This window comes from Hypanus sabinus, chromosome 8 (genome assembly GCF_030144855.1).
Source record: "Hypanus sabinus isolate sHypSab1 chromosome 8, sHypSab1.hap1, whole genome shotgun sequence".
Lineage (NCBI taxonomy): Eukaryota > Metazoa > Chordata > Chondrichthyes > Myliobatiformes > Dasyatidae > Hypanus > Hypanus sabinus.
In genome coordinates, this window is record NC_082713.1 from 45965012 (window position 1) to 45989779 (window position 24768).

Sequence of the window (24768 nt, forward strand, 5' to 3'; positions counted from 1 at the left end):
GAGAGCTGGCACAGATTTAAATGGCCTTAAGTCTTAGACTTAAATAGTCTAAGTGGCCTCCTTAAAATGTCATAAGATTAAAATTCTGAGAATTAAACACCATGCTTACCTGAAGAAAGTCTCGCACATGTGTGTTTGCACGCTTTGAGTTTGGTCCAGGAACTTCATAAAGTGGACACTGCTGGCCTACAACAAAAATATCAACCAGCTCTCTAACATGATATCCCTGACGAGTTCGTATTATCAAAAAATCTGTTTCTGGCATTTTGTGTAGGTATATTGGACAGCGAAAGAGGTTGTTTTCAAATGCCTGTCAAGACAAAAAGCAGCCAATTGAAAATCAAATTATCTTGCTCTACTTCAAAGACCTTTGTTTAGTTTTGACCTTGCTTACTGACAACTTACTGACCTCATGTTCATGACAAGGTTTACATTTCTGAACTTCAGAAATATATAACAATGAGACTAATGAAGGGACAAGGAAAGAGAATGAGGCAAATCACAAAGTTATTTGTCCAAAGACTACCGATTACAAGTTCACTCTTTTAACAATTTATTTAACTGAAAAAAATTAAACATGTAAATCTTTACTGCAAGGACCAACCCCCACCCAACATCATCCAAATATGAATTCCACTTGAACGTTCACGGCTCTAAGTTCAGTAAATTATGAATCCCTCTACAGTGGGGAATTTGCAGGAACAACACAAGATGTCTCTATTTTGATGAGTTTGCCTCTCATTACTTGCTGAGTTGAACTTTTCTGATTAAACAGTTCTGGGCTGAAAGAGACTTAATTGCTTTAAGTGGTCGCCAACCCGTCCATCGTGATCGACTGGTCGATCTTTGAGACTTCCCCAGGAGATCCCGAAAAAAAAAAGAAAAATAAATTCACAAATATTGTTGAGAGATTGTTTCCAGGTTGTGGGGTTTTAGCTCCGTTCTTTCTGCCCAGTGCGCATGGGTGTAGCTCCCTTGCCACACACTACACAGTGTACTTCAGTGGACCCCAACCACTGGGCCGCAAGGAAACGATATGATTTGTCGATATGAAACGATATGAGTCAGCGGCACCTTTCCTCATTCCTTGTCACGCCCATTGTTGAACTTGAACCCACGCGAGGTCATCAGTCGCCTAAACGCAGTGATACTCTTGCGCCAGCATGTGGTTAGTCACACGGCCAGCGAGAAGTGCCGTTGCTACCAGCTTAGAGCATGGACAGATGGGCGCCGCCTCTAAGCCTGTTTAGCACACCGAATGTTCGTGGGGAACCCGGTGTTAAAATATTCGCAGACGATCTAATTCGGGCTCAGGTTTTCGTAAGTAGCAGAGCAGCTACCTCGCTGCGATCAACTGAGAGTCATCTCTCGACCCAAACTTTTGTCGGCCAATAGATCCTACGGGGGGGGGGGGGGGGGGGGGCGGGCACCCTGTTGCACTCATTGCTCGGTCGGTTGCTCTCTCCGGACTGCGACAGCCGTGGCCCCAGTACAGGAACAGCTGCACCTGGCCAAAGCGTCTGGTGGTGGGTGGGCAGGAGGTTGTCTAATGAGGCAATGAAGCACTCAAAACTGCTTCGGTACTCTGAGTCCAAGCACCCTGCATTTAAAAACAAACCTATTTTTTTTCCAGTGGGAAAAACATGAGCAAGCGGGATAGCAGCTAAGTGCTGAGAGCCACAAAAACTAAATTGCAAAATAGACTGGACATAAGGAACCTGCTTTGAGTATCGCTGTATTCCAGTTGTGTTTAACACCCCCACCCTCCGGCCAGTCCGCAAGAATATTGTCAATATTGAACCGGTCCGCGGTGCAAAAAGGGGTGGTGACCCCTGGTGTTCATACATTATTTCTACTTCCGGGTTATGGGGCTTTACTTCCGGTCTTTTCTGCTGTGGTGCGCATGTGTGTAACTAATCGATTTGGGGTCAATCTTGCCTTTCACTAAGGCCGAGGTAGGGAATCTTGCGCTTCAAAAGGTTGGTGACCACTAGTATTGGATACCAAGAGCTTCCTGTTCCATCAGCTCTTTAGCTAATAACCCAACCCTCATCACAGGACAATTTACAATGAGCAATTAACCTACTAATCGATAGTCTTTGGACAGTGGAAGGAACGCAGAGCACATGAAGGAAACCCATGCAGTCATAGAGAGAATAAACAAACCCTTACAGGCAGCGCTAAAACTGAACTCCACCACCCCAAGCTGTAACAGTGTTGCACTATCCGCTAAGTTACTGGGGCACACAATCTTCCTCCTAATGAGCTATCAACCCCAAATTCTATCCTAAAATTGATGGGCAAGATGCTACAGCATTAAAAATAAAGGATATTCTCCAAAATAAATTCTTATGTAAAATAGGGCCTGAGGAGAACCAGTTATTCAGAATGTTAATGCAAACAAGGCTTATATTGATAGTCTCATGGTAACTGTGGAAGAAAACTCAATTTTGAATTAAATTTTGCTGTCAATCTTGACTAGCAAAGTATTGCTCAAGATTTGGGTCATGAAGGTGACAGGATAAGATGCAGACTCTGTCTTGAGTGTGCTAGGTCTCAATACGTTTACCCATTAAGAATAGGTCATGCCAATAATGAGGTATTACTGATCTTTGTCGAATCTGAATGGCTATTAGGGGAAGTGAATGTGGATATGCAGTTCTAACTTGGTGCACTGTGCAGAAATAATTGCAGAATGGCTGAAACCAAACACGTGCTTCTGAAATCGCTGACCAATCGCTGATCCTATTGCCCAGCATTTATTGTATACATTTAAGTTGGATCCTGACATTGCCAGAGCCGTGGAACAGCTTGCCGTGATCATGTACTAAAGAGTTAACCATATACTGAGATCTGTGTCTTTATTTCTGTTTGATAATAGAGTGAAGTCTCTTACAGTAAATTGGCAACAAAATTCTCCAACAGTAAATTGGCGACAAGAATGGGATCCCTGTGATATGAGATTCTGAACAAAATCATCCATGAGACTTGCTTGAGGGAGAGGGGTTGAGGCCAGAGGCGGGTAACATAGCTGTCCCATACTAACCAGTGACCACCCCTGAGTTTGAGTAAAAGAACAAGATGGGGATTAGGAGGGATACTAAGAGCTCTGGGAGATTAAAACTTAGACTAAAAGTTAAAAGGAGGGACTTCAATGTATGGTAGATGGTTGACCAACCATTTGGGAGCAGGGATTGTAAATATTACCTGTTAGGAATATTAGATCCTGTATAGTTAAAAGATTGTCTCAACAGGAACTGGAGAAGGAGGATGAGTACTAACAACAATAAGTTTCAATGCAAAACTCAAGGAAAAAGACTCTGGGGTGAGATCTCTCCAATTGATACCTGCCAATCCTCTGACAAAGGTGCTCATAAATCAGAATACCCAAAAGGTGGTTGAAAGGTGTAAGACGATGAAACAACTCGTAGGTGACCCGTTGGTTCCCTCAGGGTCCCCTGCAGACAAGGTTTGGTTAGAAATGGGAGATAGCAGGTACCCTAACTTTTTCTCGTGAAGTAGGATGGGTGGAGTAGTAAGGATTTGGTCTAGAGTATATTATGTGGAGTTTAACAAACGGGAAGTGGTGGTTAAACAGCACAAGCCTCCGAAGGTTAAACCTAAAAAAGAGTTAGAACAAATTATGCAGAAGGCCAAGATGCCTACATTAGGACTCTTGGCTTCAACTGCCTCAGGCACCAGATTATATCCTTGAATAATACCCCCTAGAAATGGCTGTTGGGATGTCCCAGCATTGTGAGCAACAACAGCAACAGCCAAGGAAGGGCTGAGAGATAGCTCAGATTCTCTGTTCCAGGCTCCTTACGTAATGGTAGGAATGTCTTGATACTTAAACCGCAGACCCCGGCTGAAGCATGTAACATGATTAACAAAGCAAACCAGTATCCTTCCATAATTGGTTGGTCCAGACGTGCCAAATTTTTAATCCATTTCCTGGAGAAGTTCAGGCATTGCTCAAGATAGCCTACTGAACTTCAACGCCAGGAGTTAGAACAGGCTTTCCCAAGGTGCACCAAGGGGAATGGGCCCCTCCACCAGGGAACAAGGGGAATGGTGATAGGAGTACCGCTGATGGAATGAATGACTGCCACTCACAAGAGCCAGGCAACACAGGGACTCTGGAGAAGTAACTAAATGTCAGCGAAAGAAGGGGGAGACTATTACTGATTTTATAGTACGGTTTAAAGATACTTGGGAATCAAGCGCAGGGATACCTCTGAAAGGGAACAACCTACCGGCAGTGCAAACATTTATAAATTGTCTCTGACCAGAGGCAGCACATAGTTTTAAATTGACCAATCTGAAGTAACATTACCAAAAGGCAGCAACAGTATTCAGACTGTAGGGATAGCCAGAGTTCCTATGATAGAACCCGTCTGAGTCAATTGCAATAGATAGGGAAAATCTGATTGATGAAACCTGCAAATTTACTTGAACACCAAACACACTGTAAACTGTGCGGTTATTCCTTGTACCTCTGAAGGATTGTATCTTGATATCCCTGAGAATAGATTACCTGTGCTCTACACTATAATGCTACATAAAACTAAACAATCAGAAAATCCAGCTGCTCTTTACAGATGGCAAATTGGGAGAACAGCCTGGGGAGATTGGCTGTGGAGAAAAATAGAAGTCAACATTAAAGTGGGCTTATTCTTAGATGATTTGATCTGAACTTGTAGACTAGTAGCTGCACTACATTGTACTGCAGCCTTCAGGGATCCAGATCCCAATGAATTTGATAGAAACCAAGCAAATCAACAAGGTGGCAAGAGGAGTGGCTTATTATGAACCATTTACAAGGGTTATGGTAGTAACCTGATACATGCCAACAATGAATTCCACAGACAGAGTCCCCCCCCCCCCCTACACTAATTATGTCCCGGTCACCAGATTTAAATGCCTCAGCAGATTGTGAATCTCAGGGTTCATCAAGGGCTTCTGGTTAGGGAAGACTCTGAATGATTTTATACGGACACACTTGTCCACAACTATTTTTATAAAGTCTGTTACAACTATGCTGTATTCATTCAAATCCACAATGGAGTCTTTGAACACAAACTAGTCCACGACTCAAACCAACCCCACAGCTGCTCTGCTGCCTCCTGCAACTACCTCTTTGTTGTGCTAATCTCTGAAGCGTTGCTCATTAGCCTCTGCCTGTATGCCAAGTGATCAGATTTCCCGAAATGTGGTCTGGGCATGAAATGGTAGACATTCCTTAGCTGAGTGGAACAGTGGTCTAATGTGTTGGGACCTCTGGTACTACAAGTCATATGCTGATGGTAATCTGGCAGGGATTTCTTCAAATAAACCTCACTGGAGTCCCCGACTATGATTTGAAATGCACCGGGATGGATTGTGTCTTGTTTGTAGTATCTCACGCACCTGATTATATTTGGCTGCAGGTGGTATGTAAACTCCGGTGAGGATCATGGATGAGAACTCCCTAGGTATCCACCATCAGTACTGCTGCCCACTAGATGTTTCTTGTTACGCCATTTGCTGTAAACTCTAGAGGCTGCCATGCGTGAAAATCCCTGGGGATCAGTAGTTTTTTGAGAAATTCAAACCACCTCATCTGGCAATAAAAATCAATCTATGACCGAAGTCACTTCAATCACATTTATTCCCTATTCTGATGTTTGATTGGTACAACAACTGAACCTCTTAACCATGTCTGCATGCTTATGCAATGAGTCCTTGCTATGTGATTGACTTATTAGATATTTGCATTAATGAGCAGGTGTACCTAATAAAGTGGCTGCTAAGTGTATACTATAGAATGTTTCAATACTGCTTGATATTCTGTTTTGCATTCAACCTAATGCAGAATCATACCTACCTGCAATAACTGGCCTGGATGTAAAGATCCAAGGAAAGGAGAAGTGTGACAATAAACTGTCTCTCCATATTTGCAGTCAGGTGCACCAGGATCCTTGCCTGGTTTCTGTATTGTAGAATAATAAAATCCAATAATATTAGTAATACACAACAGATTTAGAATGTTAAAAATACAAACACTTAAATGTAATTTAAAATGTACTGGAAGCTTCAATGAAAGGACTGTTTATTTATACACTGGTTTGAATCATAAATCTGTACACTACTCAGATATGATAAATTTATTGCAATGAATATTTCCTATAAAAGAATTCAGACCATAATAGGTGCAGAATTAAGCCATTCAGCCCATCGAGTCTGCTCTGTCATTTGATCACGATTGATTTATTTTCCTTTTCAAACCCATTCTCCTACCTTCCCCCCATAACCATTGAACAACCTTGCTAATCAAGAACTTACCAACCGCTGCTTTAAAATTACCCAATGACCCAATTACCCAATAGCCATCTGTGCAATGAATTCCACAGACTTACCACACTCTGACTGAAGAGGCTCATACCCATTTCTGTTCTAAAGGGATGCCCTCCGATTCTAAGGCTGTGCCCTCTGGTCCTAGACTCTCCTATCATTGAAAGTATCCTCTCCAAGTCCACTCTATCTAGCCTTTCAATATTTGGTAGGTTTCAATCAGATCTAAGATCCCCACCTCCCCCACCCCCCAGCAATCTTCTGAATTTGAGCAAATACAGGTCCAGAGCCATCAAATGCTCCTCATACGGTAACCATTTCATTCACTGGATCTTTCTGGTAAATCTCCTTTGGACCCTCTTCAATTACAGTACATCCTTTCTTCGATACAGGACCCAAAACTGCTCAATGCTGCAAATGTGGTCTGACCAAACCTTCAGCAATACATCCTTGCTTTTATATTCTAGTCCACTCGAAATGAATACTAACACTGCATTTGCCTTGCTTACTATCTACTCAACCTGCAAGTCAGCCTTGAAGGAACATAGCACTATGACTCCCAAGTCCCTCTGCACCTCTGATTTCTAAATTTGCTCACTGCTTAGAAAATAGTCTATGCCTTTATTCCTTCTACAGAAGTGCATGGCCACACACTTCCCCATGCTTTATTCCATATGCCACTTCTTTGCCCATTCTTGTAATCTGTCTGAGTCCTTCTACAGACTCTGCTTTCTTAACTCTACCTGCCCCTCCACATATCTTTGTATTATCCGCAAACCTGGCCACAAAGTCATCAATTCTAGATCATTAACATATAATGCAAAAAGCAACAGACTCAACACCAACCCCTTTGGAATACCACTAGTTACCAGCAACTAAGCAGAAAAGGGCCCCTTCATTCCCACTCTTTGCCTTCTGTCAGTCAGCCATTATTCTGTTCATACCAGTATCTTTCCTGTACTAACATGGGCTCTTATCTTGTTTAGCAGTCTCATACATAGTAACTTGTCAAAGACCTTCTGAAAATCCAAGTAAACAACATCTAAGGACTCTCCTTTGTCTATCCTCCCTGTTGTTTCCTTAAAGAATTAACTTAATAAATTTTAACTCACTCGTTTGTAATAGTTTTTGATTTTGGTTGCCATGCCAACTTGCATCATAAGTGGTGGGTATTCTTCACTATACTCAGCAAGAATGAGGTCTCCATCTTTACCCGTCAGATCTTGTGGAGTCCGCATGAAGAACATTTCTCCACCGCCAGAGGCCTGACGTTCTTGCTCACGCATCTGTGAGTAAATCAAGAAGAGGACATCATTCTGGTCAATTCTGCAGTTAACTGAGCATATTATCACAGAGAATTTAAAGAACCATGAAACAAATGTGCATTCACTGCAAGCTGGCACTTAGAAGAATCCTTCTCCCTTATTTCCTGTTAACCTTTTCTTTCATATGTGATCAGGTTTCTCTCACCAGAGTTGGATAGCCATTTATCAAACCATGAAAGTTCAATCTAATTCCATTTTTCATTTGATTTACTTTTTTACCTTGCAACAACAAATCTTATACAGGTGGCCCCCATTTTTCGAACATTTGCTTTACGACAGCTGGCTGTGATGAAAGACTTACATTAGTACCTGATTTCGCTAACCAAAGAGGATTTTCGCTTTTACGAAAAAAAAGCACCCGGCTTATACGTGTGTATACCCCGGGAAAGACTACCATGACCGTGAAGCCTTGTTCGAGCAGTTGTGTGCGCATGTGTGTACGTGCTGATTTTTTTCCTTCAAATTGATTTTGGCTCACTGTCTTCCCAATTTTGATAAGTGAAACAACACCTTACATACAATATTTCTACTTTATATATGTTGGATATTTATCATATAATTCCTGCTTTTACTATATGGTTGTGTTATTTTAGGTTTTATGTGTTATTTGGTAAGATTTGGTAGGTTATTTCTTGGGTCTGAGAACGTGCAAAAAATTTTCCCATATAAATTAATGATAATTGCTTCTTCGCTTTACGACATTTCGGCTTATGAACAGTTTCATAGGAATGCTCTACCTTTGGATAGCAGGGGAAACCTGTACACCTTTGAGAAAGCCCTAAGTCCATTTACTCTGGACTGGGCAAACAACTTCACCAGCTAATTTTGAAATTTTGTACACTAACTTGCATTCATCAACATCAAATATTATTACAATACCTTGTGATTCACCAAATTTCCTGTGGATTGTTCCAAGGATTTTGGTGTCATCACCATATCAGAAAACATTAGCTACTAGTTTGGAAGGTGGATGAGAGCCAGAGCATGAGATCAGAAAAAGAAATGGAGAGGAAGGTAGATGTCAGGGCCAGCAAAAACCAAGCAGGAGCAAGGTAGTAGATATAATGGGAATGATGGTTTGAAGCACATGTATTTTAATGCTAGCAATATTATGGCTAAAAGTGATGAACTTAGATCACAGATCAGTACACAGAACCATGATGTTGTGGTCATTACAGAGATGTCTTCATGTTCCAGGGTTCTGATGTATTAATAAAGAAAGAGGGAGAAGTAAAAGAGGTGGAGGAGTTGCTCTACTAATCAGGAACAATATCACAGCTGCACTCTGAGGAGACATAATGGAGGGCACATCCACTCAGTCTATATGGGTAGAACTCAAAAGTAGGAAGGGTGAAATCACTCAGATGAGATTGTACTGCAGACCTCCCAAATAACCATTGGAACACTGAAGAACAGATATGCAGGCAGATTAAGGAAAGGTGTAAAAACAATAGGGTTGTTGTCATGGGGGACTTCAACCTCCTTAATATAAACTGGGATCTTTTAAGTGCAGATGGTTTAGGTGAGGCAAAATTTGTTAGGTGCATCCAGGAAGGTTTCATAAATTAATATGTATGTAGTCCAACAAGAACAGGGGCCATACTGGATCTGGTGTTGGGAAATGAGTCTGTCCAGGTGACCGACTATTCAAGTGTGTGAACAGTTAAGGAATAGTGACCACAACTCTTTCCGTTTTAAGATAGCTACAGATAAGGATAAGTATGGCCCCTGTGGAAGAGTATGAAATTGGAGTTAAAAGAGGAAAAGTTAAAAGAAGAAGTTAAAAGTTAAAAGTCAGGAACTAGGGAGAATTAATTGGGAACAGCTGTTTTTGGGCAAGTCCACATCTGAAATGAGTAGGGTGTTTAAAAATCAACTGCACAGAGTACAGGACAGATGTGTTCAAGTCAGGACAAGGCTAGCACAATAGAGAACCTTGAATGTTGAGAGAACTAATGAATTTAGTAAATAAGAAAAAGGAGATGTATGTAAAGCTTAGGAAGGAAGGATCAAACAGAGCCCTTGAAAATTATAAAGAAGCCAGAAAAGAACTCAAGAAAGGGATTAGGAAAGCCAGGAGGGGCCAAGTAAAGTCCTTGACAAGTAGGACAAAAGAGAATCCTAAGGCATTCTATACATAAATCAAGAGCAAGAGGAGTATTACAGAGAGGATAGGACAAAGGGGGAACATAAGCTTCAATGTGAAGGGTGTGGATGAGGTCCTTAATGAGTACTTTACATCAGTATTTACCAGAGCTTAGTGTATTGATATGTTAGACCACATCAAGGAAAAGGAGAGGGAATGTTGGGTCTCTTAAAGAGCTTTGAGGTGGATAAGTCCCCAGGCCTGATGGAATATTAAGGTTATTAAGTGAGGCAAGGGAAGAGATTGCTTGGCCTTGACCAATACCTGTGTCCTCTTTCCACAGGAAAGCCAGAGAACTGGCGAATAACTAATGTTCCATTATTCAACTAGGAAAACAACAGATCAGTGAGTCTCATGTCTGGCAAGGAATTTACTGGAGAGAATTCTTAAGGATAGGATTAATGAGCATTTGGGAAACCATGGTGTAATTAGGGACAGCCAGCGTGGCTTTGTGCAGTGCAAGTCGTGTCTTACTAACTTGATTTGAGTTTTTTGATGTGGTGATGAGAGTGATTGATGAAGATAGAGCTGTGGAATTTAAGGTGAGAGGGGGTAATTTCAAAGTAAATATGAAGGGCAAGTTTTGTTTTTAAACACAGAGTAGTGGGTGCCTGGAGTTTGTTGCCTACGATGGTGGTAGAGACAGAAACATTAGAGACTTTTAAGAGACATTTAGATAGGCACATGAATGTGTGGAAAATGGAAGGAGACAGTCATTCTGCAGGCATGAGAGATTATTTTAGTTGGCCATTTGATTATTAATTTAATTGGTTCAGCACAACATTGTGTGCCAAAGGGCCTGTTCTTGCTCTGTACTATTAATATACACGATAGATAATGCATATTAAATGAAACAGGAATTGAAAAGAGCATGCAGATGAACATTAGAATGAAGAAAGCACAGTTGATAACCAAATTAGAAGTTTGCCAAAAGGCTATTATTTCGGGAAATTAAGTAATTACATAAGAGCCAAATTGGGCATTCTAGAACCTGCTCTGCCACTGAATATGATCAACACTGATCCATCTCAGCCTAATTTTTACTAGAATTACCTCAATGTGTAGAGGCCATTTGAACAGAAAAATTCATATCAGCTCAATGCAAGAACAGTCCAGTTAGTTCCACTCCACTGCTCTCTTACTACATTTCTACAAATCCTTTCCTTTCAGGTACTCTTCTATATCCCTTCAGAGTGCTACAGCTGAAATGTGCCTCGATTGCTGGCCCTAGCAGTGCACTATTGACCTTAATTCAGCAATTTATTTTCTTCATGTTATTTCTGGTTTCTTTAAGTTTCAGCTAAGATAACAACATACAAATTTCAAGAACTTGACAAATAATATGATATTCCTATCAGTGAATAAAGAGTCTACGATTTGGAGGCAATTTCAGAATAAGGGAAGTGAGTTGGTTTCAGTGAGATGGTGATGAATTTATGTAAATCTCTAGCCCAGAGATGATTTTGTGTCATCTGTAAATTTGGAAATTATGTAGCTTCCTGAGCAGTGTCACCCGAGGAACTCTACTGCATACTTCCTTCCATTTCCGAAGATCTTTCACAACTATTATTTTCCATCACCTTCAATAACTTATTGTTTGTATCTTGTAATGTGGTGACCGGAACTGCACTTATAGTTCTAAATTTGGCCTCAACAAGGTCTTATACAACATCAACATAGCATCCCAACTCCTATACTCAATGTCTTGATTTATGAACATTAACATGCCAAAAGCTCTCTTTACCATTCTATCTACCTGTGATGCCATTTTCAAGGAATTATCAATCTGTATTCCCAAGTCTCTTTGTTATACTGCACACTTAAGTGCTTACCTTTCATTGTGTAAGTCTTACCCTAGTGTTCTTCCAAAAATGCAGTATCTCACTTGTTTGCATTAAATTTCATCTGCCCTTTTTCAGTCCAGATCACTTTATAAGCTTTGATAGACATCCTCACTGTCTACTATGGTGTGTCATCTACAAATTTGATGATCCAGTTTACCACATTATCTTCTAAATCATTAATATGGATGATAAGCAACATAGAATACAGATCCCCATGGCATACCAAGAGTCACAAGACTCAAATCAGAGAAACAACCATCTACCATCTATGCAGACTTGTGAATAGTCAAAACCTCAGGAGGTAACAAGATGACATAACAACACCATTGCAGCCAAGCCCTAAGAGCATTTGAAGATATGAGTGAAGACTTAAATGCAAGAAAATTAAGTCATTTCTCAAAGCCTCAGGAAGCAAATGAATAGAAAGAGATTTTGCTCACTCCTATAAGTTGAAACAAAAATTTAAGGATGGCACCAATGAGTGAATAAACACAAGTCACTTAAAGTAGTCAAAGTAAAAAACTCTGCTGGAGGAACTCAGCAGCTCAGGCAGCTTTCATGGAGGGAAATGAACAGTTTGACATTTTGAGCCAAAGCCCTTCCTATCTGAGAAGTATTCATGAGAAGAGTGAAATAGAGATTAAAATGAGAACCATGCAACTACTTGGAGAGAAGGCAAGTTCAACGAGAGTTACAGAGTCAGTGTCAGTAAGCCTTGTAGCAAATCAGACAGATATTAACAATAAAATGTCCAAGACTGAAGAAATCCTGCAGCCTTTCAGCTAAGAGTAAAGACTTGCTGTCGATTATCTAGAACAGGAAGTCCAATCGGGATTACTGAAATGAGAAGCAGGCTGGGATAACATTGATGAGGTTTACTCTTGGACAAGTGTTTGGATGAGATTTTTTGTATATGAGAAAGGACATAGAGGTGGGTATTATTAGAAAAATGACAAGAAATGCAGGATGAAGTAGAAGATGGGTGTTAGTTCATCAACAAAGGAAGTTACATGCTTATCCACTTAATAATCTGAACCTGAAGTGGTCAGAAAAAGAGTGTGAATGTTGTGTGAAGGAAATAGGAGGGTCAAAAACCAAAAAGATACAGGTAGATGAAACACAAGGACACAGAACAGAGTGGAACTAGAAAATAAAAAAATGACCCCAATCGCTGCTATCAATGCATATAAAAAAAAAGAAAATTAAATTAAAATAAACATCAAATGATCAACAAGGATCTTTACCTTAGCTTTTTTTTTGATATGCTTTAAAAGTGGATACACAGCATGAGGTCCTGGCTGTGACAAAGCACCAAAGGAATACTTCTTCAGTGATGGCCGATGGTACTGCCTGAGTTTCATTGGGCCCATATGAGTTGGGAAAAATGGCTGACGGAGTTCCACAGCAGGGATAGAGTGCTGCAACAGAAACCAATATATTAATTTTATAATAGAAATAAACACATTCCAATGTTTCATATCACATACCATTAATGCAATAAGAAACTGACGTGAAAATACATATTTTTATACCTTCTTAAAAGTTAGTAAAACTTTAGAAACATTTTACTCTTTAGATACTTAGCTCATCTTTCAAACAGGCACCAACTATTTCTAGGTGCATTACTTTATTGGTTCTTTTTTGCCATTACTATTCTGGGAACAGTTATGAAAAAAAAAACAAAAGGGAGGCAGAAGAGTGCTTACAGAGCTGTGTTGAATCGGAGCACTGGACAATATTCAGGGATTCATCTCTGAAACTAAATTAATACGCCACAGCTGTCACTGACTTCATCAAGACCCATGTGGATGAGTGTGCCTTCGAGAAGACCCTGACATTCCCATACCAAAAGCAGTGGATCAAGCAGTAGATTAGCAATCTGCTAAATGCTAGCTCTGTGGCACTCAAGAGCAGTGATCCAGAACTAAACAAGGTATGACATGTGCAAGGCTATGTTAAGAGCAAAAAACAATTCCGATTGAAGTTAGAGACAGAATCAGACGTACGTCAGCTGTGGCAGGGTTTGCAGGTCAGTACTTCCTACAAGGCACAACCCAACAATGAATGGCTGTGATGATTTAACAACTTTTTGCATGCTTTGAAAGGGAGAATAAAACTACACCTATGGAAATCTCTGCATCATGTTATGACTCAGTGATCTCTGCCTCAGGGTCCCACGTCAGAAAATCTTTCAAGAGGGTGAACCATTACAAGGCAGAAGGCCGTGATGATGCACTTAGTAGAACACTGAAAACCTGTGCCAATCAACAGACAGGAGTAATCAAGTTCATCTTCAATCTCTCACTACTGCGGTCAGTGATTCCTACCTGTTTCTAAAATGTGGCAATCATAACAGTGCCCAAGAAGAGCAGGGTGAGCTCCCTCAATGTCCATCACCTAGTTGCACTCACATCTACTGTGAAGTGCTTATGAGAGGCTGGTCAAGGGGCTAGAATTAACTTCTGCCTAACCAAGGACCTGGTCCTGCAGTAATTTGCCTTTTGCTAAATAGGTCAATAGGTCTACAGCAGATGCAACCTCAATGACTCTCCACTCGCCTTGGACCAAATAGACAACAACAATACCTATGTCAGGCTGCTTATTGATTATAGTTCTAGTGTTCAACAGAAGTACATAACAACAAGTTCCAAAACCTGGGTCTCTGTACCTCCCTAGCTCCTGCTGCAACTTCCTCATCGGGAGACCACAGTCAGTACAAACCGGAAATAACATTTCCTCACTGAAAATCATCACCAGCACATGTGTGCTTAGACCACTGCCCCACTCTCTCTACACCCATGACTGTGTGGCTAGGCACAGCTCAAACACCATCTATAAATTTGCTGATGTCTATTGTTGGCAGAATCTTCAGATGGTGACATGGAGGCATGCAGGAGCAAGATACATCAGTTTGTCACAACAACAACCTTGCACTCAATGTCAGTAAGACCAAGGAACTGATTGTGGACTTCAAAAAGGGGGAAATTGAGGGAACACACACGAGTTCTACTCAAGGGATCAGCAGTGGAAAGGTGAACAGTTTCAAGTTCCTGGGTGTCAACATCTCTGAAGATCGACCCTGAGCCCAACATTTTGATGCATTTACAAAGGCGGCATGACAGCAGCTACATTTCATTCAGAGCTTGAGGAGATCTAGCAACGTTAACTGGCTGTCTCACTGTCTGGTATGGAGGGGCTATAACACAGGATCAGAAAAAGCTGCAGAAAACGCAAACTCAGCCAGCTCTTGGTACAAGCCAACCCAGCAACGAGAATATTTTCAAAAGGCGATGCCTCAAAAAGGCAGCACCCATCATTAAGCATCCTCATCACTCAGGACATGCCACCTTCTCATTGCTACCATCAAGGAGGAGTTACAGGAGCTGAAGACACACACTCAATTGTAAAGGGGGTTCCAGTTTGGCGGGGCCGAAGGCTGCTCCCCCAGACGAGAATGAGCTGAGCGAGCCTGAGGCGACCCAGGGAGTTGCACAATGTTTTAGGAACAGTTTCTACCCCTTTGCCAACAGATCTCTGAACAGATAATGAATCCATGTACACTACCCCACTATTTACTTATTATCTGATTGTAATTTAGTTTTTTTATTATATATCGCATTGTACTGCTGCCTCAAAACAAAGAATTTCATGATATATGCAAGTGAATTTAAACTTGATTCAGAAAAGTTGAAGGTTAGGCTCCTTCAGTCTCTTCAGAGTAATTTTGAATTGTAAGGTAACATAGCACAGAAACAAGCCCTTTGGCCCATCTAGTCCATGCCAAACTATGACTCTGCCTCCTATGACTCCTGATGAAGGGTCTTGGCCCGAAACGTCCACAGTGCTTCTCCTTATAGGTGCTGCCTGGCCTGCTGTGTTCCACCAGCATTTTGTGTGTATTGTTTGAATTTCCAGCATCTGCAGATTTCCTCGTGTATGACTCTGCCTAGTTCCATCTGGACAATAATCCTCTATAACCCACCTATCCATGCACTTGTAAAAATTTCTCTTAAATGTTGAAATTCAACCTGTATCCACCACTTCCGCTGGGATCTCGTTCCACACTCTCACCACCCTCTGAATCAAGGTTCCCCTTAAATATTTCATTTCACCCTTAACTTATGACCTCTAATTCTATTCTCATCCAACCTCAATGAAAAAAAAATCCTGGAATATAAATTCCTCAATTTGATACACCTATCAAATCTCCTCATTCTGCTACGCTCTGGGGAATAAAGTCTAAGCCTATTTTAACAGTGGCGCTTCATAGCGGCTTCATGGAGATCATCTGTGGAAACAGCTTAATTTCTGCCTTTAAAGCCTCTCTTTTTCCCTTTCAAGGGTTCTGTCAGAGACCCTGACCTACAGTTACACTCAGGCTTCGATTCTTTGCAGTGGTGAAACCTGCTCCCAGGGTCTCATGACTGATCACTTTTCCATATTCCAAGGATGCGGTCCACAAGACGAGCGTGCCTTCGGGATTCCAAGGCTTCTCAGCCCTATGGATGAGCCAACTCTATGCTGGTGCTGCTGAATGAAGCGTCGCAGGAGAAAACGGAACACCAGGAAAAGCAGATTGACTGTCAGAGCTTCTGTACTCAGCAAATCGCTCTCTCTCATTGGTGGAGAGAGTTTATTTCTGAGTTGGAGAACTCGGGAGGGGGGGGGGGGGAGGAAGCAACACGGCAGACTTTATCATTGCAAATCAGTGACTTCTTTTGTTTATGTCTCCCCTATCGTTATGAAACGGTAACACCTGTCCCATTATTGTGGTGAGAGAGACAGCCTGTAGTATGTCGAATCATCAGGGTGAAGGATTAGTTTTTGTTATCCTGCAGATCATGGCCTTTGTTGGGGGCTTCATTATAGCTTGCTTGGTGGGTGGAGGGTGCAGATGCTTTTTTTCTGAAGTGGGGGAGAGAGAGGGTCATTGCCTTGCTACTGTGTGTGAGGGGGGAATGGGAGGGGTTTAAGGTTCTAATGTTTTTACTGTCACTCATTCTTTTGGGCGCTCTTCTGATTTCATGTATGTCTGTGAAGAACAAGAATTTTAAATTGTATATTGTATACATTTCTCTGATATGAAGTGGAACCACTGAACCACTCCCTATAATTCAGGTACTCAAATTCTGTTAACATTCTTGTAAACTTGCTCTGCAGTCTTTCAATCCTACTGATATCTTTCCTGTAGGCAGGTAACCAGAACTGCACATAATACTCCAAATTAGGCCACACCACTGTCTTATACAACTTCAACATAACATCTCTACTCTTGCACTCCATATTTATGAAGGCCTCTGATTTGTCCTCTCAAACTGCAACACCCCATATTTGTCTGCTTGGGCTGTTTTCCAGCCCATTTCTCCAGATGGTCCAGATCATGCTGCATGCTTTGATAGCCTTCCCTGATGTCCACTATGCCACTAATCTTGTTGTCCACAACTTCTCCTGCTTGGAGAAATTTTTAATTTTAATTTTCTCCTCAGCTCACCCTAGCCTCAGCACTTCTGTAAACCACTGTTTATGTTCATGTGTTCTCTAAACATTTCTCTCAAGGATGCCCTACACCTACATTAACAATGTCCTTAAACTTGTTAGTTCAGGTGCATTTCTACCCTCTGGGTCTTAATCACATGCATAGATTTCATAATTATTTCCTCATAATGCTTACTCATCACTTTCCTTTACTTCTGACTTCAATACTGGAATAATTCCTTCCAGTGCACATATCTATTGCTCAGCCTTTAGCTCTCTATCTGCCTGAAAAGATTTATAATCATTTATTAATTCTGCACAACTTCTTCTTTTCCTGATTGTTGATACATTAGTCCCAGGCAAAAAGAAACTAATTTCTTTTTTTCTTCTTCACGACTCCAGCACCACACAAGTTCTAAATCCATCAATGTTTTGTCTCTCAAGTATCATTCTCTTGTGCTCTGATTACTCACTACTTAGCTCCAACAGAGCTTTTGTTTTCTTTACAACCAAATGGATCCTTCCCATAATCACCTTGTTCAGTAGCATTTCTGGAGCTTCATCAAAACTGTCTGATAATTTCCCTCTATCGCCAAGTTATAACTACACTCTCATTTCCAACTGGTTTTTACTCTTCAGTACTTTAACATCATTGAATTTGAAAAACTGTACACATCTTTTCTGCAAATAACTTGTTTAAATCACTCCAATCAGACCCTCACCTGCAAGAGCCTTATTTTCACTGTAGCCAAAGATTCATCCTGAGCTTCCTCAATTACAGGCTGCCCCTTGGCAACATCAACCTCAGACTTTGGGTCAGATTCCAGATATGTGCAGATGGTACAAAGCTCTTAAGTTTTTATAAGTTTTCTCAATTCTTCATATGAAGATTTTCCATGGCTGACCCCTTTGTGTTTCATTATAATTTTTCCAGTCCTGAAACCTCCCAAAAAAAACTTAAATCAGCCCAATATTTTGTTGGGATCCATATTTGACCTGGGCTCAATGTTCTGGAAATTTCTGCTGAAGCCTCTTCACGCTGTCAATTTTCTTTTTTTATTAAATCCACCTCTCATAGCAAATCTTAATCATCGCTCCGAATGTCCCCTTTTTGGCTCAATTGTCATTTTATATTGTGTCTTTGAAACACCTTGGGAAAATTTTCTACACAAAGGTCGTAAATAAATGTAATGTTTTATTTTGTTGCGTATAAACTGAACTGTCCCAGTGCATTAATCAACCTTTTCCTTCTTTTCAACTGCTTTACTTCTTTACACTGTCCCACTATTACCCAGCTATCTTGCCTGCCGGATAAACAATAATCCCATTTTCTTCCTTTGTGATGATTGGTGAACTTATTTGAAGATTCTCCTTAAGCTGATCTTCTACAAAATCTCCATCTTAGGAAAATAGAAATCACACCAGAAAAGGAAAGCATTCAGCCCTTCAACCCAGTATCAATGCTCATTCTTCAATCAGAACTATCTGTGCTAATTCTATTTTCCTGTCTTTTCCTGTATTATACTAAATTGTTCCCTTCCAAAAAGATTAACCTATTCAGTTTTTAAGAATGCAATTTTTCACTAGCTCATCACAAATTGATATTCCAAATTGAGGAAATGGTAGTAAATATGTCCTTCCAATAATTATGTAAAGTGGGGACATGATCAGAACATATGGGTCAATGAAGCCACTTCTGAATGACATCTGTCACATTGAGGGTTAATATGAGAATAGAATCGAGCAAGTTTATCTTTAGACATATGAGCTCTATGTACAATTTTAAATTGTATTAAGGCATGTTTAGCACATATAGAAGAGGAATTAACCATTTGTAAAATTTTTTCCCATTTATCTGTTGATATATTATATCGAAGTTCTTTTTCCCATTCTTGTTTAATTCTAACTGATATTTCTGGTTGTATCTTCATAATCATATTATAAATAAAAGCTACTAATCCCTTCTGACAAGGATTTAAGGTAAAAATCAAATCTGGAAAATCCATTGAAGTTGAATTGGGAAAAGATGGTAGAACTTTATGTAAAAAATTTCTAATTTGTAGATATCTGAAAAAGTTAGATTTAGGTAATTTAAATTTGTTGGAAAGTTGGTCAAAAGACATCAAAGTACCTTCAAAAAAAAAGATCACGAAAACATTTTATACCTTTCTTTTTCCATATGCTAAAAGCTTGATCTGTTAAGGAAGGTTTGAAAAAAAAAATTAAGTAAAATAGGGCTATCAAGAACAAAGTTTTTCAAAGTAAAAAACTTACGAAATTGAAACCAAATTCGTAATGTATGTTTGATAACAGGATTAGATATCTGTTTATTGAATTTAACTAAATCAGTAGGAAGAAAAGAACCAAGAACGGAGATTAGAGAATATCCCTTTACCTCATCACATTCCAAATTTACCCACTGTGGGCACAATGGTGAATCCAAATCTAATTTCCAATATATTAGGTTACGAATATTATTCGCCCAATAGTAAAATCTAAAATTAGGTAAAGCTAAACCACCATCTTTTTTAGATTTTTGTAATTGCCTTTTACTTAACCTGGGGTTTTTATTTTACCACACAAATGAGGAAATTTTTGAATCAATGTTGTCAAAAAAAGATTTAGGAATAAAAATTGGTAAGGCTTGAAATAAATATAAAAATTTTGGTAAAATCATCATTTTAATAGCATTAATCCGACCAACTAATGATAAGTATAAGGGAGACCATCTTGTAGTAAGTTGTTGAATTTGATGAAGCATAGGTAAGAAATTCAGTCTAATTAAATCTTTATATTTCTTGGTAATTTTTATACCTAAATAGATAAAGTTATCAGTAACAACTGTCATTCAATAAAGTTTGCGCGTTTAAGGGGAATAATTCGCTCTTATCCAAGTTTAATTTATAACCAGAAAAACTACCAAATTGAGCCAACAAAGATAAAATAGCAGGAATAGATCTGTCAGGATCAGAAATATATAACAGCAAGTCATCAGCATAAAGTGATAACTTGTATAACTTCTCATTACGGGTAATACCAAAAATATTAGGAGATTCACGAATAGCAATGGCTAAAGGTTCTAATGCAATATTAAATAATAAAGGACTTAATGGGCAACCTTGTCTCGTACCACGAGATAATTGAAAAAAAGAGGATCTGTAATTATTTGTAAGAACAGAAGCAACAGGTTTATAATATATTAATTTAATCCATGATATGAAATTAGGGCTAAAATTAAAATTTCTCAATACATTAAATAAGTATGTCCATTCAACTCTATCAAAAGCTTTTTCAGCATCTAATGAAATAATACATTCTGGGGTTGTGGGTGATGGAGTATAAATTATATTAATCAATTTTCTGACATTAAAAAAGGAATACTGATTCCTAATGAAACCAGTTTGGTCCTCTGAAATAATCTGTGATAGTACCCTTTCTAATCTAATAGCTAAAATTTTTGTAAGAATCTTAGAATCTACATTTAATAATGATATAGGGCGATAAAATGCACATAAATTAGGATCTTTATCTTTTTTAAGAATTAAAGCGATAGTAGCTTCATAAAAAGATTGAGGTAATCTCTTCTTAGCAAATGCATCATTAAAGATTTCACATAACCAAGGGGAAAGCAAAGAAGAAAAAGTTTTTAAAAATTCTACAATATAACCATCAGGGCCAGGAGCTTTCCCTGAGTTCATTGATGAGATAGCCTCTCCTATTTCGGCCATAGAGATGGGAGCATCGAACAAGCTACGATCTTCATCTGTCAGTTTAGGAATATTCAAATTGTTAAAAAAATTATCCATCATGGACAGGTCACGATCAAATTCTGATTGATATAAAGATTTATAAAAATCTTGAAAAGTGTTATTGATTTCTTTATGATCAGTAGTTAGATTACCGTCTTGTTTACGAATTTTAATAATTTGTCGCTTAGTTGAAATAGCTTTTAATTGATTAGCTAACAGTTTACTAGTTCGATCACTATGAATATAGAATTGAGCCCTGGTCCTAGTTAATTGATTTTCAATTGAAGAAGATAATAATAAACTATGTTCCATTTGAAGCTCAACTCTCTTCTTATAAAGTTCTTTGGTAGGAGTCACAGAATAAATCTTATCAATTTCCTTAATTTTATCCACTAATAAAGCAATATCTAAATATCTTTGTTTTCTTTTACCAACGGAATATGAGATAATTTGTCCACAGATAAAAGCTTTAAAAGAGTCCCAAAGTATTCCTCTGTCAATTTCTTCAGTATAGTTTGTTGAGAAAAACAAGTCAATTTGCTGTTTTATGTAGGTGATAAATTCTGGGACTTGAAGCAAAGTAGCGTTAAGTCTCCAAGATCTCGTATTATTGGAAAAGTCCGAAATCTTAATAGATAACTTCAAAGGTGCGTGATCCGAAATAGTAATAGAATCATATTTACAATCAATAACATCCGTTAATAACCGATGATCAATAAGGAAATAATCAGTTCTAGAATAACTATGATATACATGTGAAAAAAAAGAAAATTCTTTATCTTTAGGGTTCAAAAACTGCCATATTTCAGTAATTCCCGAATCAACCATGAAAGAATTAATAAGTAAGGCTGATCTATTCGGAAGAGTTCGAATAGGTTTAGATCTATCCATCGAAGGATTCAAACAACAATTAAAATCTCCACCCATTATCAACATATATTCATTTAGATTAGGAAGGGAAGTAAATAAACGTTTAAAAAATTCAGGGCAGTCAAAGTTTGGAGCATAATATTAACTAGAACCACTTTTCGATTAAAAAGTGATCCAGTTATCAACAAAAATCTGCCCTGTGGATCAGAGGTAATTTCATGATGTGTAAACGAAATTGAGGGGTCTATAAAAATAGACACACCCCTAATTTTGGCGGTACAATTCGAGTGAAATTGTTGACCCTTCCAGAACCTAAAAAAACGTTGATTATCCTCCCTCCTAATATGGGTCTCCTCTGCAAAAATAATATTAGCATTCAATCTATGGAATACTTTAAATATTTTTTTACGTTTAATCGGATGATTTAAACCATTAGTATTCCAAGAGATAAAGTTAATAGATTTATCCATCATGCCAATATTAGTTGTGTGTATCATAAAAGGTTAAAAAGACACATAACCCATAATTCAGGAAGAAGGAAAATTGATTCAGGAGCAACCAGAGAACATGACACCTCAACAATATTAATAATTTAAAGACGGCCCATAAACTAAAAGCAAAAAAATAAAAAGCAAAAGCGTGAAAAAAGATCCCTACCCCCTCCCCCCACCCCTGGAAAAAAAGCCAAGCAGCAGGCGCATACTCTAACACTAACATTACCCCCATTTCAAGATGGCAGCTCCATAAAAAGATTTTTAAAAAAAACTATATAACACCCAGATTTAAATATAGGGTTGCAAAAAGAAAATATATATCAGTCAGAATGAAAAAAATAATATAATAAAACAAACAATCATTAATAAAAAGAAAGTATAAACATTAAAATTTGAAAGTGTAATATACCTTTAACAAAAATCCCATGTTCAAATACAAGAAAGATGACGTTTCAAAAGCAAAGACTTATGGGAAGAAGAAACGACATTTTGAAAAAAGCCATATTACAAAATATAGATATAAATTCAGCAATCTATTAAAAAAATTTAATAATAAAAAAGTTATCAAAATAGGATTAAAAAAAAGGATTTAATAGACACTACAATATATAAAAAAAAGATCAAAAAATCCAAAACATTCGTCCCATTTCTAAGTATAGGCAAACAGATAAATGCTTACAGAAAGCGAAGTCTTGTGGGAAGAAGAAACGACAGCTTGAAAAAAAAGTAAATCATTATTGCAAAATATAAACGTGTATATCCGAAACAGAAAAAAGAATAATAAAAGAAAAAATATTATAAAAATTAAAAGAGCATCTATAAACAATGATGACAGTAAAAAAAAGAAACCAGACCCGTAGGTCAGGGTAAAAAGTTATAACCCAGCTTCCTAGGTTAAAACTTAAAATGAAATGGTATCTTCTCTCCGAAAAATCTTTAACATAGCACATAGTTCAAGTTGCACTAGAAGATTGATATTCTTCAACAAATTTCTTCGCTTTTTCCGGAGTGTTAAAAAATTGCTGACTGTTGTCGTTCAACGTAATTCTAAGATTCGCTGGAAATGTTAAAGCTTGTCCAATCGAGTGAATCTCTGCCATCACTGGTTTAAAAGCGATTCTCGCTCTCATTACTTCGAATGAATAATCTTCAACAATTCAAAATGTGTTGTTATTGTGAGAAATCACACCTTTTTTATGAGCTAATCGAATTAAAAGCTCTTTCTCCCGAGGATAATGAAGGCGAACAATCACCGCTCGTGGTTTAGTAGTCACAGCCGAAAATCTCGCAACTCTGTGAGCGCGGTCGATAACAGGTTTATTATGCAAACCTTCATCACCAAAAATTTCCCACAGTAATTCAGAGAAAAATTCAGTTAAATCACCGGACTCAACTTTTTCGGGAAATCCGATGATACGCAAATTGTCTGCGAGATCGGTTTTCGAGATCAGTAATTTTAAACTTATACTGATCTATAGTTTTAGCAGTCGACTCTATCTTCTTCTCCAGCACTTCAATTGTACGTGCTTTTTCACAAATTGATTTTTCAAGAGTCGTGATCTTATCTTCATGCCGCTGAATATCTGATGCCTGTGATTGAAGCTTAGTTTCAAGCCATCTAATAACTTCTTCAAGTTCAGATATTTTCATGGTAATCTTATTTTCCAAACTTGCCAGTTTACTTTCCAATTTGCCTTCTAACCTGCCTTCCAAACCCGCAAGTTTAGCATCCAGAAGGTTAGAAATTATATCGAAGGATAAAGGATCTTTAGACGATTTCTTGCTTGTAGCCATTTTAAGTTTGATAAGATTAGATCAAATATTGTTTTAGGAAAAAAAAAGTTAATCAGAAGTAGCAACTCATATGATTAAGTTCGAAAATATTTGATTAAAGGGTGATTATAGTTTAAAGAATGAGGAGCGCCTAAAAGGCAGATGCTTATGTCGCCATCTTGAAACTCCACCCCCTGAATTATTTATGTTATTCTATCAATTAATCTCCTTTTTCTCATCCTTGTTTACTCCACTGATCTCACCAACTCACAGAACTCATCCACCTGGAGAGTCCTGATCTCTGATTTCTCAACTCCATGACAGACACTCTTCTGCATTCCTCATAAACCTCTATTCTGATATGTCTATCCATGGCCTTCTCTACTGTCAAGATAAAGCCACACTCAGGTTGGAGGAACAACACCTTACATACCATTTGGGTAGCCTCCACCTGGTGGTTTCTCTAACTTCCGCTAATGACCCTCCTCCCCTTCTTACCCTATCCCTGATATATTTAGTTTTTCCCCCTCCCCTTTTTTTTCCTTTCTCTCTATGCCCATCACTCTGCCTGTTCTCCATCTCCCTCTGGTGCTCCCCTCCCCCTTTCTTTCTCCCTAGGCCTCCCGTCCCATGATCCTTTCCCTTCTCCAGCTTTGTATCCCTTTTGCCTATCACCTTTCCAACTCTTAGCTTCACTCCACCCCCTCCAGTCTTCTACTACCATTTCGCATTTCCCCCTCCCCCTCCTACTTTCAAATC

General features: G+C 38.8%; 1 protein-coding gene across 5 annotated transcripts in view; it reads right to left on the minus strand.

Annotated features, from left to right (window-relative positions):
• Positions 1 to 24768, minus strand: part of taf1 (TAF1 RNA polymerase II, TATA box binding protein (TBP)-associated factor) — a 128505-nt gene that overhangs the window by 50923 nt on the left and 52814 nt on the right. For all 5 annotated transcript variants that reach the window (XM_059977060.1, XM_059977057.1, XM_059977059.1 and 2 more), the window contains 4 exons: positions 12893 to 13066; positions 7446 to 7619; positions 5867 to 5971; positions 110 to 310 (listed from right to left, as the gene is read on the minus strand). In XM_059977060.1, the coding sequence (XP_059833043.1) occupies positions 110 to 310; positions 5867 to 5971; positions 7446 to 7619; positions 12893 to 13066 (654 nt within the window). The remainder of the gene's footprint in view (positions 1 to 109; positions 311 to 5866; positions 5972 to 7445; positions 7620 to 12892; positions 13067 to 24768) is intronic.